The following is a 12,551-nucleotide window of genomic DNA, read 5'->3' as shown; positions in this document are numbered from 1 at the left end:
TAACTAACTAATTATTACTATCGTCGTTGTTTCTCCAACTCGTTGGCGCGTTGTTTCAAATTCTTCGCCGACGCCTCGCCGGTTTCCAACACGAGCTGCGCAAATATGCTCGACGAATCTTCCAATAACTTGGACGGTGTATCGTAGGACAAAACCTTCCCGCTGGCCATGCACAGCACTCTGTTCGATTCGATGATGGTGTTGATTCTGTGCGCGATGGTCATCACTGTTTTGTCCTTGAACTCTTGCGAGATTACTTTTTGCATCATCAAGTCGCTTTCGTTATCGACCGAGGCGGTAGCTTCGTCGAGGCAGACGATTTTGGTTTCGCGCAATAACGCTCGGGCTAAGCACAACATTTGACGTTGACCGGCGGAAAAGTTGGAGCCGTACTCCTTGACCGGGGTCATCAAGCCTAAACCGTCTTCGTGCGTCGAGACAAACTTTTTCAATTGAACGTGTTCCAACGCAAACCATAAATCTTCATCGTTGTGCGTTAGAAACGGGTCGAGGTTATCGCGAACCGTTCCTGAAAACAAGATTGGATCTTGCGGGATGCACGTGACTCTAGATCGTAACGATTTCAACGGCATTGAAGAAATGTCAACGCCGTCGATGAGAATTTTACCTCGCGAAGGCTCCACGAGTCGCCACAAGGCGACGATTAAGGAACTCTTACCGCTGCCGGTACGTCCGCAAATACCAACCGACGAACCAGCATCGATTTCGAACGAAACACCGCTCAGTACCAACGGGAGTTCCTTACGGTAGCGCATTTCGACGTCTTGAAAAACGATGCCACCACTTTGCGGCCACGACGGGTCGGGTTCAACCTTGCCGATGGCGACTATTTGCTTACCGTCGTTCTCGCTGTCCATGGAATCGTTCGCCGTGTCTTCCTCGGAAGGCAACTGCGCGTACTCCTCAACGCGCTCGACGGAAACCATTTGCGATTCGAGTTCAGAGAATAAGCGAATCAACCAAGACAACACGCCAGTGATGTCGATGGCGTACGATAACGTCACGCCAATCAAGCCACTGCTGGTGGTTTTGCGTTGGTAAACGCCTAAACCGGCGACGATGATGGAAATTGAAATACCGATAACTTCTAAACGAACTGGTAGCCATCGATCGCACGCGCACTTTTGCGTGTAATCCGCGCGCTGGTTATACGCGATGCGCTTCTCATTTTCGTGAATGAAGCGCGCTTGGTGTCCAAACGCGCGAATGGTGGAGATGCCAGAAATGGTTTCACCAAAGTGTTCGAAAATTGGCGACCCGGACGTGCCGTCTAACCGTTTCGCTTCGCGATAGCCGGGACGGAAGAAGTACTGCACGTAAAAGTAGCACGCAAAGACTGGAACCAAAAAAGGGCCGAGAATTGGGATAATCGTAACCATCGCAATCATCGTACCCAACAACCATAAACCAAAAGACGTCAATGAACTGACGGATTGTCCGAGAAGGTTATCTAAAACGTTCGTGTCTTTTGCGAATCGCTGAATGATACGTCCGAGAGGAGTCGTATCAAAAAAAGCTTGTCGCGTATTCAACACCGAGTGGAATAGTTTCAAGTGCAAGGTCGTCGCCGCGCGCAAAGACGCGACTAACCACGCGAACGTGCGCCACCACGAAAGTAAAGCAGATATAACGCCAATGGCTGCGTACGTGCTCATGTATTCCGCATCGTTCAAGCCGTACTTGTACTCGGTCCAAAATGCAAGCCACATTGGCGTGAACACAGAAATCATCCGTTCAATGATGGTGATGAACATGAGAAACATGCATGGTAGTGTGCCACCCAACGCCAGAAAGTACGTCGCGTAGACATTCTTCTTTACCGCGCCTTGTTCACGGTGTTCTTCTTTTTGCGCTGTTTTTGTACTGAGTTTCTGTTCCGAAACTACGCGTTTCATCTGATTTCTGTCCGTTTCCGACAAAGCAAACGCCCAGGCGTCTTGTTCTTCCGCCTTTGCCGTTTCTTTCTCTTGCGTTCCGCGATAAGACTCCATCATTTGCCTGAAGTACTCTGCGTTTTCGATGAGTTCCTTATAACTTCCACGCTCGACGACTTCTCCGTCCTTCATGACTAAGATTTTATCCGCGCGCTCGACGAAATGCAACTGGTGCGTGACGAGTAAGACCGCCTTTTCTCGAAATACGCCCCTTACGCATTTGTTGAACACGTCCTTGGCGACGTGCGCGTCCAAGGCAGAAAGAGGGTCATCCATAATGACGAAATCGGCATCGGCATACACCGCGCGCGCGATGGCGCATCTTTGCTTTTGGCCGCCACTCAAAGTGATACCTTTTTCGCCGATTTGCGTTTGATCGGCATCTGGGAGGAGTTTGAGATCAGTCAACATACACGCGGCGTCTAAAGCGTCGTGGTATTTCCTCTCCGAGTGCAGTTTACCGAACAAGATATTCTCTTTCACGGAAGCAGATTGGACCCACGCGGACTGAGAACAATACGCGACGGTACCATCTATGGAGATGACTTCATCTGAATCTTGTTTTTCATCGCCGCTACTTTCGGGAACCATATCGCCGAGAAGCGCCGAGACGATGGCGGTCTTCCCCGAACCAACCGCGCCGACAACGCACACGAGCTCGCCTCGTTTGATTTCAAAATCGCATTTGTTTAACGTAAATCCGGCTCCGGCGGTGACGCCGTCAACGCCTTGAGGAGACGCGTCATCTTTCTTTTCTGCATCTTTGTTGCTGTTGTTGCGGCTCCATCGAAACGACGCGCCTTTCTTGATTTTCGCAACCACGTCGCCCTTCTTCTTGTACATTTCTTTCGTCTTCACATCTTCGCCATTATCCTCTTCGTTTAACTCCTCTAACTTTATTGTCGTCGTCGTCGGTTTCGATTCCGAAAGTAAGAAATATTTCTGTAACCGATCCAAACTAACAATAGCATCCGCGGACAACGCCAAACACCTCGGGTAAAACAAAATCGGGAACCGAATGAGCGAGAACAACGTCAACGCCGGGAATATAATATCCGGACGCATCTCGCCTTTCATCACACCAGAGTATAACATGAACACAATCACCGACACAATGACTGGACCTGCCATCATGATGCTCGTATTCGCCGCCGCCACGTTGGCGGTTTTCGTCGCGTAAATTATCTCCTCTTTCCTCGACGCTTTCACTTCGTCTTCCAAGGAATCCTCCCACGCGTTCAACTTTAATATTTTCACTCCGGACAAACCTTCGTTTTCTAATTTCACTCGCTTATCCGTGAATTTTGTCTGCACGCTTCGTAACTTATACGTTAACGTGTAAAAAAACTTTTGCAATGGTATCAGCGCGATTAACAAAAACAACCCGCCAAACACGGACCATCCGATGTACATGTACAATAACGCGATGTACCCGATAATTTGAAACAACCCGCTCCAAACGACGTGAATAAACAACATCAAATCCCCAACTCTTTGCGCATCTAATTGCATGTGGTTCAAAACCTCCCCCGTCGTCGATCCGCTCCTCCCACTCGCGTTCAATCGAATCGTCTTTCTATACACCGCCGTCCCTAACGCGCCTTTAATCACAATCCCGCTCGCTTGCATGTGATAAAAGTATTGCTGTTCGCACAAAGTTCTCCCCACTTGCACGCACAACATCAGCGCGCAATACAAAATCCCCAACTCCGTGTCGCCAATCTGTTCCGTCGTGAACGTTTGTCGTAAAAAATTATCCTCCCCTCCCGCCACGTACTTCAAATAGCCGCTCAAGATGACGGGCGGTAAAAACTGCATCGCGTCGTTGGCGAGTTTAAACATCGCGCCGGTTAAAATCATGTTCCCGAAGCACGACCATATCGGTTTCGTGATGGTTGGTAAGAACTTCTTCTTCTTCTTCTTTCTCGATTTTCCGGCGCCTTCTTCTTCCTTCTCCTCCTCTCCTCTCGTCGCTCCCAAACTACTTGTTGTTCCTTCCTCTCGTTCCTCCTTCTCTAAACAATCTCTCAACTCAAACTCAAACCGTTCCGCGTTTGTCACGCACGACAAGTTTTCCGGCAATGGCACTAAATCCTCGTGTTCCAACCTTGTTTTTTCGTGCGCTCGTTTCAGAAACGGTCTCACCCAGGTAAACGTCACCCGGGAGAACAGCGAGGCGGTTTCTCGATTTGATTTTTCCATCTCGGTCGTCGCCGTCATCTCCGTCGTCTCGACGATGATGATTTTCCTTCTTCTTCGTTCTCGCGAGGAGGAGGAATACCAGGAAGAGGAAGACCGGGAAGAGGAAGCGCAGACGTATATCGAGTGTATCGTCCTCTCGTGCTCTCGGTGCGGGAAACAAAGAGCGTTTAAAAGCGCTTTTAGGTGTGCGCGTATTTGTGCGGAACGTGTGGTGGTTTGACGTCACTTTCTCCGCCTTTGTCTCGTTTCTGATAGAAACACGACGAGCAGCACTTCTTCAGAAGAGAACGCACTCATCACACGCGCGAAAAAAGCGACGAGCTGTTGCGAGTAGCGCATCACATCATCGTCGAGAGAGAGAAGTGAAGCGCGTTTCACGAAGCGCACACGACGTAATCATCATCATCATCATGACAAAAACGACGGAGACTCAAATCCCGAAAACCGCGTTACCTCGAATCACGCTCGGGAACTCTACCATCGAAGTCACGAACGTGTGCCTCGGGACGATGACGTGGGGCGTGCAGAATACCGAGGAAGAAGCGTTCGAACAGCTCGATTACGCGATAAAAGTTCGCGGGGTGAACTTTATCGATACGGCGGAGTTGTATCCGGTGCCGTCGAGCTCTGCGTTGTGGGTGGCTGGGAACACGGAGAAAATCATCGGGAAATGGATCGAACGGAATAAAGAGTTGAGGAAAGAATTGATCGTGGCGACGAAAGTGGCTGGGTTTATAGAGGCGAGCGATATTCCGAAAATGAGGACAGAACCTGCTGGAAAGGAAAAGATGAGCACGAGGTTGGACAGAGAGAGCATTTTGAGCGCGTGCGATGCTTCTTTACGAAGGTTGAAAACGGATTACATAGACGTCTACCAGTTACACTGGCCGGATAGATACATCCCTTTGTTCGGGTCGTGCGAGTACGACAGAAGGAAAGAGAGGGACGGGAAGTTTGCGCCGGTCGCGTTCGAGGAGACGGTGTTAGCGTTGAAAGAGTTATTAGATGCCGGGAAGATTAAGAGTTACGGGTTGTCGAATGAAACGAGTTACGGCGTGTGCGAATTCGTGCGAGTCGCCGATAAGCTCGGCGTGCCGAGACCGGTGAGCATTCAAAACTCGTTTTGTTTGTTGCACAGATCGTACGAGACGGAGTTAGCGGAGACGTGCGCGCCGAGTCATCACAATATTTCTTTGTTGCCGTGGACGCCGTTAGCTGGTGGCGCTTTGAGTGGCAAGTATTTAAACGGCGCGAAACCGAAAAAAGCGCGCTTTACCGAATTCCCTACGTTTCAAGATCGATACATCAACGAAGCTTCACAAATCGCCACGAAGAAATACGCCGAGATTGCCGAAAAAGCCGGAGTGTCATTAACTGCCATGTCTTTGGCCTGGTGCGCGACGCGTCAGTACGTCGGAAGCACCATCATCGGCGCGACCACCATGGAACAGTTGAAGGAGGACATCGACGCCTTCGAACCGGGACGCGTTACGTTGAGCGAAGAGACTTTACGCGCGATTGACGACGTCCACATGCAATGCAGAGACCCGTGCATAAGAAACTATTAATGCTTCTCTCTGCTTATGAAAACACCGATTGCAACAAGAACACGCACTCATGCATGCCTAGTAACGACCGATACACCTTTTAATGTACACAGACATACCATTCAGTATTTATTCATTGAGTTATTCCAACCCCTAAAGTCCTTCACAAAAAAGAGTCCTACGACCCCACCATCATGCGACGAGAGCGACTCGATGATGATATTGCATCGTTATCTTCACGACGACGCATCGAGCATTTCTCTCGCGCGTTTATGAATCTAACCGCGGCGGCGAGTTCATCATCGAATTCGTCCTCGTCGTCAGAATCATCCGCGATACACGTGTTTGGAGCGATTGTTATGGATATCCAATGTCAAAGCGAAAGGAATACAAAGACGAACGCGACAGCAATGCAAAGAGGAACTTCGGTGAAAGGGTCGTGCGTGCACACTCCAGGAGGCGTTGGGAGGAACATATGCGAAACGGTTGGCGCTTTAGTTTCAATATGGATGTCTTCTTCCGCGGGAAGGAACAAGAACAGGTTGAGTGTCCACATGCACTCTCAAATAGGGGAGGATGACGTTGGGAGAAAAATGGTCGAACAGTTACAGCGGGAGTTACGCGTGGACGTGAAAGACGTGAAGATGGATTCTAGTTCGAGAACGTCCACGGTGGTGGCTCTGTTAGACGACCAGGATGGAGAGAGGGAGCTGTTCGCGTGCGTGGCAGACGTGGCGGATGTGGAGATACCTATCGGGAGAGTTCGGTCGTCGTCTCGAATCGGCGAGGGCCAAAGTCGCTTCGTGGTGTGCGATGCGAATCTGTCCGAGGAATCCCTAAGGAACGTCGTGAGTGGTAAGGATGAACAAAACGAGCATGTATTTTTCGAACCTACGAGCGTGACTAAGTCGGTAAAGATTGCATCTATAGTGAACGTGGTGGACGCGACATCGCCGAACGCGAAAGAGCTTCGCGAGATGGCAAACGCTTTAAGAAGATCGTTGGCGCCCGGCTCGCCACCGTCGCCTTGTCCGTTTAATCCACATTTAAAGTTCGCTTCAGCGCAGGAGGCTTTAAACGTGTTAGCTGGAGATTTGCAAATTTTGCACTCGCACGGCGTGAAGGTTGTCTTTTTGACGCTCGGCGAACTAGGCTCGATTGTATCGTCTAGCTGTGGCGAGAGCGGTAAGACGAGATACGCGCACGTGAAAGCGGAGAGAGTGAACGGCACAAGCACTTACTCCGTGGTTGGCGCCGGAGACGCTTTTGTAGCCGGTGTGGTATTCAAACTCGCCTCCTCGTCAAAGGTCAAATTCAATTTCAAAGAAAACGTCGACGCCGCTGCGTTTGGCTCGAAAGTCGCCGCGTTGTGCGTGGAGACGACCAAAAATTCGCTCGGAAGCACTTCGGAGAACGTTAGGAAGTTGGAAAAAATAGTCAATAGTCAAAATAGCTCTAGAATAGTAGAATTGAAGCCGCTCATCGCCGCGTTTCCTTGACGTTATTACTACATTTGTCGACTTAAGAAGGTATTGTTGCCGCAACCAAGTCATTCTTCTTTCTCGTCGGACGATAATAATCGTTAATTTTCGGTCGGAACGTGCACTCTTTCATTTCTCTTTTCATTTTTTCCCTTTCCAACTTTTCCGCCTTCTCTCTCAATCTTTGCGTCTGGTTTCGAGCAAAGTTGAACTCTTTCGGTTTCGTGATTTTATGTCGCACGTCTATTTGCGAGACGTTTTCTAAGAAGACTTTTTGCCTCCTGCTCTCTTTCTCAGCTTTCATTTTCGTCGCTTTTTCGACGTTATCGTAATACTTATCGATGCCTTTGACGATCTCTTCCGCGGGGACGTGTGGATTCGTAATGCCGATTTCGGCTTTGATCTGTGGTGAAAACGTGCACGTCTTGCGCTCTTCAAACGCGTGTTCGCGTCTGGCTCGTTCCAAGTAATACTCGCGCGTTTCTTTTTCTGATTTCACTCGGTTCGTGATTGTATCTGCGTCGTATTTACCGTAACTGCCGGATTTCTTACTCACGGCGAGAAGAAAATCCGCGTCGTCTGTTTTCTGGTTCACGTGCGGGCTAAACGTGCACTCCTTCAACGTCTCCATTTCGTGTACTCGCTTTGAGGCTTCTCTCTCCAAATCTCTAGATTTGGAACTCGCGAGTTCGTCTAGATTCGTCGCGTTTGCTATGAAGTTCGATTTATTGTTTATTGTTGGTACGAACGTGAATTGTTCGTCGCGTTCTCGGCGCATATTTTCAGCGCGTTCGTGCATGTTTTGCGCCTCGGTAATCGCCAGTCGGCGGGCGCGTTCACTTTGCGTCTCGTAGTAGTGTTGGTGGTATTTCTCTGACGATGTCGACGACGAGTGTATCTTTGGAGAAAACGTGCATTCGTTTTCAAACAGTTGTTCGTCTAACGCATTTTTATCCGCTCGCTTCGCGCGAATTCTCGAGGCGAATTCGTATTGTCGCTCCAGGAAGCCTTCGCCTATTTTACCGTTTTGAATGTTTTTGCGCATAATTTTTTCCGAGTTTGCAGAGATGAAGAATTTCCCGCCGTTTTCGTATCTTTCCTCGCTTTCGATATCAACGCTTGTTCTCGTCGCTTTCGGTTTCAGCGTTCCCGTATCGTCCTCTTTCTTTCGTCGATTCGCGAGCGCGGCTAATCTTTCACTCGTGCTTCGCATCTTTGACGGCTTGAATGTGTGCGCCTCTCGAAACGCCTCGTCGGCTTTCTTTGCCGCCTCGCGCATCACGCGTTCTCGTTTCTCGGACAACTCTTTCAATCGCTCGTGCATTGGCATCCCTGGAGAAGGAGAAGAGGCAGAACTCGTCGCTTTCCTCGCTGAAGCGCGTCGAAACTCTTCTTGAACTTCTTCTTCCGCGCGTTCGCGACGCTCTCGTAAACGTTCCTCTCGCACACGCGCTTCCACATACAACCGATCGCTCACGCTCACCACATCATCCGTATCTTTTACTTCTTCTTTCTTATTCTTCATTCCTAAAATTTTCGGTCGAAACGTGCACTCCTTCTCAAACGCCGCCTTCTCCGCCTCTCTCTTCGCCGCTTCTCTCGCGCGCACGATATCCAATCTCGATTGGAGCAACCGCTCCCGCCTCGCTTTTCTCCGTTCCACATCTTCCTCCGTGAATGCTTTCGCGATCGTTTCCGGACGAAACGTACACGTCGATTGTTTCTCTTCCACCGCTTTTCTCAGTATCTCCTCCAGCGAGTGTCTGTTGGTTTTGGTGGTCATCTCGTTCCCCAAAACGCGTGGTCTTTGTCGTCGTCTTATATCATTATTATTCACAGGATGTACGTCCGAAAACGCGCACTTCTTCTCGTCCAGCACCACTTCTCTCTCTCCTCGCTCGTTTGGTTTTCGGTACACCGTCGCGTTCGAGTTCATCCAGCGTCGTTGTTTTGGTCTTCTTCGTTCATCGTCGCGTCGTTTTCCATATCTTTCGTGTCGCAACAACGCTAACTCGCACCTCGTGATTTCCAAGTTTATCGCGTCCACTTCGAACAAAACATCATCATTGTTATTCTCATCATCTTTTTCACCCTCGCTGTTGTTGTTGTTCTCGTTCGTATCGTCATCGAGAGTCGTCGTTCTCGTCGTCTGCGTCGTTCTCTTCGTCGACATTGTCTTTTCCTCTTCTTCTTCTCTAACGGCTTTTTTCTTTCGTTTTTCTGAAGGGAACCGAGAAAAACGTTTAGGGTCTTAAACCCTAATAAGCGTTTTTGCGCTCTCTCTCTTTTGCTTTCATCCATCGTCTCATCACCAGCACTTTTAAAGCGCGCGTTTTATTATACGCACACACACACACAAAATGACATCCGCGTTGGTGTCCTCCTCCTCCTGCGCATCGACGACCGCGGTGTGTTCGCGTCGTCCTTTTCACCGAAAGAGCGGCATAAAGACGACGAAAAGGTACGCACAAAAGATTTTGTCGAGGTTTGATATTTTCTCTTTTTCTTTCTCTTCTCGTTTTCCCGCCAATAGACTCACTGATGGTGCAAATTTTCTCTCTCTCTTTTATTCTCTGATTAGTATTCACAGAAGAATTAGCATCACTCCGCGCGCGGAGAACGAGGGCGATTCCGCGTCGACGACGACGCCTGCTGCTTCCGCGGCGCCGAAATTGGTCCCGTCCAACGCCGCTTCCATCAAGGTACACGAACGTATTCGATTGGAAAAGTTTTGTTTTTTCTGTTTTTCTCGATCAAAATCGTTCTTTTTTTTTGCCTCTCTCTCTCGGGGGAGATCGTGTCTCTCTCTCTTTACTCCTCTCGCGATATTCAACACCAGTCGGACGACAAAAGTCCGACGAACGTCGTGATTTTTTGTGTAGGCAGCATAAGCGCTTTTTCGTGCGTATGCTTTTGTGCTTTTCGGCAAAAAGAGAAGGAAAATATTATTCTGAAAAACTTTTGCTCACTGTTTCTCTCGCTGCTCTTATTAAAAAAATATAGGTCATCGGAGTCGGCGGCGGCGGCTCGAACGCGGTGAACAGAATGGTGGAAACGGATATCCAAGGCGTGGAGTTTTGGGTGGTGAACACGGACGCGCAAGCGTTGACGTCGTCCACGGTTCCGAAATCGAACACGATTCAAATTGGCGAGACGTTGACGAGAGGTCTCGGCGCCGGGTCGAACCCGGAGATTGGACAGAAAGCGGCGGAAGAGTCGAGGAAGTCGATCGAGGACGCGTTGCAAGGTTCGGATATGGTATTCGTGACGGCCGGGATGGGTGGTGGTACCGGGTCTGGAGCGGCGCCGGTGGTTGCGAATGTCGCGAAGACGGCGGGGATTTTGACGGTTGGGATTGTGACCATGCCGTTTAAGTTTGAAGGGAGACAGAGGTATAATCAAGCGATGGAGGCGGTGGAGAGGTTGAGACAGAACGTGGATACGTTGATTGTGATTCCAAACGACCGATTGTTGTCCACGGTGGACGGCGCGTTACCGTTGCAAGATGCGTTTTTGTTGGCGGATGATATTTTGAGACAAGGAGTGAGAGGTATTTGTGATATCATCGTGTTACCGGGTTTGATCAACGTCGATTTTGCGGATGTGAGAGCGGTGATGGCGGATGCCGGGTCGTCTTTGATGGGTATTGGTCGAGCGACTGGTAAGAACAGAGCGAGAGATGCGGCAGCGGCTGCGATTTCGTCACCGTTGTTGGATTTGGGCATCGATCGAGCGACTGGCATTGTGTGGAACATTTCCGGCGGGAAGGATTTGACGTTGCACGAAGTCAACGAGGCGGCGGAGGTGATTTACGATTTAGTCGACGACTCCGCGCTGATTATCTTTGGGGCGGTGGTGAACCCGACCATGCAATTAGCGGACGGGGAGGTTGCTATCACGTTGATTGCGACGGGATTTTCGCCGTTTTCGCAATCGAACGCGGGCGAACAAAGAGTCCCGAGAGCCGCCGCGCCGCCGCCACCACAAATGCCGCCGCCGCAACAAAGACAACAACAACAACAACAACGAAGAGAAGAACCGCGACAAGAACAAGAGCCCTCTGGATGGGGGAATCAGCAAGCGCCGCCGCAACAGCAGCCGGAAGGTGGGCGATCGGCCATCCCAAGCTTTTTGCGAAAGAGAATGGGTCGTTAAGTTTTCAAAAAGAAAAAGATAAAAACAGATAAATATTGAGAAGCTATACAAAGAAAGAGTGAACAGAGATGCAGAGGTACGTGGAGTAGTGCGAATCGCGCGTGTGCCCGTGTGTGTGTGTGTGCGTGTATGTAAAAGAAGAAAGCATTTTTAATGAAAACACCTTAATCTAACAAATTTGATGATAATCAATGAAAGAAATTCACAAGAGGACCTTTACGCCTTCGCCTTCGATGACTCTTTTCGCGCGTCTGATGACCTCATCAGATGGCGGTTTCATCTGCTCCAACTTATAAGCTATATTCATCTCTTTGTACTTGAACGCGCCAAAGTTATGGTACGGTAAGATCTCGACTCCTTTGACGCACCTTTTGTGCATCTTTGCGAGAGCAGCCACGCCGAGTAACTCTTCTTCGCCGTCGGTAACGATATCTTGAAATTTTTCGTCATCAGAAGACATCAAGACAAATCTCAACCAAGTGGGCACTTTATATTCTTCCAGTTTCGCCAAAAACGCGAGCATGACGCCGAAGTTTTCTGGACGTCCTGTTATCTTTCCGTATCGAACGGGGTGAGAACTTTTACAACACAAGAGCACCATGTCGATGTGCGGCAAGACAAAGTCCCAAATCATATCGTTTCCGGCGGCGGCCGTATCGATGATGGAAGTCAAACCTCTCGCGCGCGCTTCTCGCGCCAACGCTACTACAAAACGATACTGTAACATGCATTCCCCTCCTGACATGGTGATTCCGCCTCCTGATTTTCGATAGTACGTCATTTTCGTTTCCAAAGCAGAGAAAACTTCTTCTGTTGCCATCTTCTTTCCAACGTTTTCCTCCAACGAATCTGGGTTGCAACAAAACGCGCATCTCTTTTGACACCCTTGGAAAAAAATCATCGCTCTCAGCCCTGGTCCGTCCACGCTCGTCATGCTGTCGATGGAATGAATCCAACCCCAATTCTTCGGAGAGAAGTCTACGCTCGTTTCCGTCTCGTCCCACTCGTTCTTTAACGTCACATCTTCGATGTCTGGGAGATGGCAAGAAAAGTGTTCACCGTGCGAACAAGGAACGTTGCCTCTGGAATGTTTCGCGCCGCCTTTCAACGCCAGCAGTTGTTGAGTTTGCGTCGTCGGTGGCGACAACAACAGACTATCCTCTTCGTCTTTGTCTTCTTCTTCTTTCATCATCAAAGTTGTGCTTTCCATT

At 49.5% G+C, this 12,551-nt stretch overlaps 6 protein-coding genes across 6 annotated transcripts; 3 read left to right on the top strand and 3 right to left on the bottom strand.

The window, feature by feature from the left end:
- Window positions 1-17: 17 nt before the first annotated feature.
- Window positions 18-4,175, bottom strand: Bathy02g04150 (ATP-binding cassette superfamily; the record flags this gene model as incomplete). Its single annotated transcript, XM_007514596.1, has 1 exon — window positions 18-4,175. The coding sequence occupies one exon, from the start codon at window positions 4,173-4,175 to the stop codon at window positions 18-20; it is 4,158 nt and encodes a 1,385-aa protein (XP_007514658.1).
- Window positions 4,176-4,567: 392 nt separating this feature from the next.
- Window positions 4,568-5,725, top strand: Bathy02g04140 (aldo/keto reductase; the record flags this gene model as incomplete). The annotated part of the gene is made up of 1 exon (XM_007514834.1): window positions 4,568-5,725. The coding sequence occupies one exon, from the start codon at window positions 4,568-4,570 to the stop codon at window positions 5,723-5,725; it is 1,158 nt and encodes a 385-aa protein (XP_007514896.1).
- A 338-nt stretch (window positions 5,726-6,063) lies between these two features.
- Bathy02g04130 (predicted protein) lies at window positions 6,064-7,141 on the top strand (the record flags this gene model as incomplete). Its single annotated transcript, XM_007514723.1, has 2 exons — window positions 6,064-7,073; window positions 7,117-7,141. 2 exons carry the CDS (start codon window positions 6,064-6,066, stop codon window positions 7,139-7,141), a joined length of 1,035 nt encoding a protein of 344 aa, XP_007514785.1.
- An 84-nt stretch (window positions 7,142-7,225) lies between these two features.
- Bathy02g04120 (predicted protein) lies at window positions 7,226-9,358 on the bottom strand (the record flags this gene model as incomplete). Its single annotated transcript, XM_007514872.1, has 1 exon — window positions 7,226-9,358. The coding sequence occupies one exon, from the start codon at window positions 9,356-9,358 to the stop codon at window positions 7,226-7,228; it is 2,133 nt and encodes a 710-aa protein (XP_007514934.1).
- An 872-nt stretch (window positions 9,359-10,230) lies between these two features.
- On the top strand, window positions 10,231-11,340 carry Bathy02g04110 (cell division protein FtsZ; the record flags this gene model as incomplete). Its single annotated transcript, XM_007514800.1, has 1 exon — window positions 10,231-11,340. One exon carries the CDS (start codon window positions 10,231-10,233, stop codon window positions 11,338-11,340), a length of 1,110 nt encoding a protein of 369 aa, XP_007514862.1.
- Window positions 11,341-11,542: 202 nt separating this feature from the next.
- Window positions 11,543-12,550, bottom strand: Bathy02g04100 (pyruvate formate-lyase activating enzyme; the record flags this gene model as incomplete). Its single annotated transcript, XM_007514689.1, has 1 exon — window positions 11,543-12,550. One exon carries the CDS (start codon window positions 12,548-12,550, stop codon window positions 11,543-11,545), a length of 1,008 nt encoding a protein of 335 aa, XP_007514751.1.
- Window position 12,551: the final 1 nt, after the last annotated feature.

The sequence above is a fragment of the Bathycoccus prasinos genome, assembly GCF_002220235.1.
Source record: "Bathycoccus prasinos genomic : Chromosome_2".
Taxonomy (NCBI): domain Eukaryota; kingdom Viridiplantae; phylum Chlorophyta; class Mamiellophyceae; order Mamiellales; family Bathycoccaceae; genus Bathycoccus; species Bathycoccus prasinos.
This window is presented reverse-complemented; position numbering and strand designations above follow the sequence as displayed.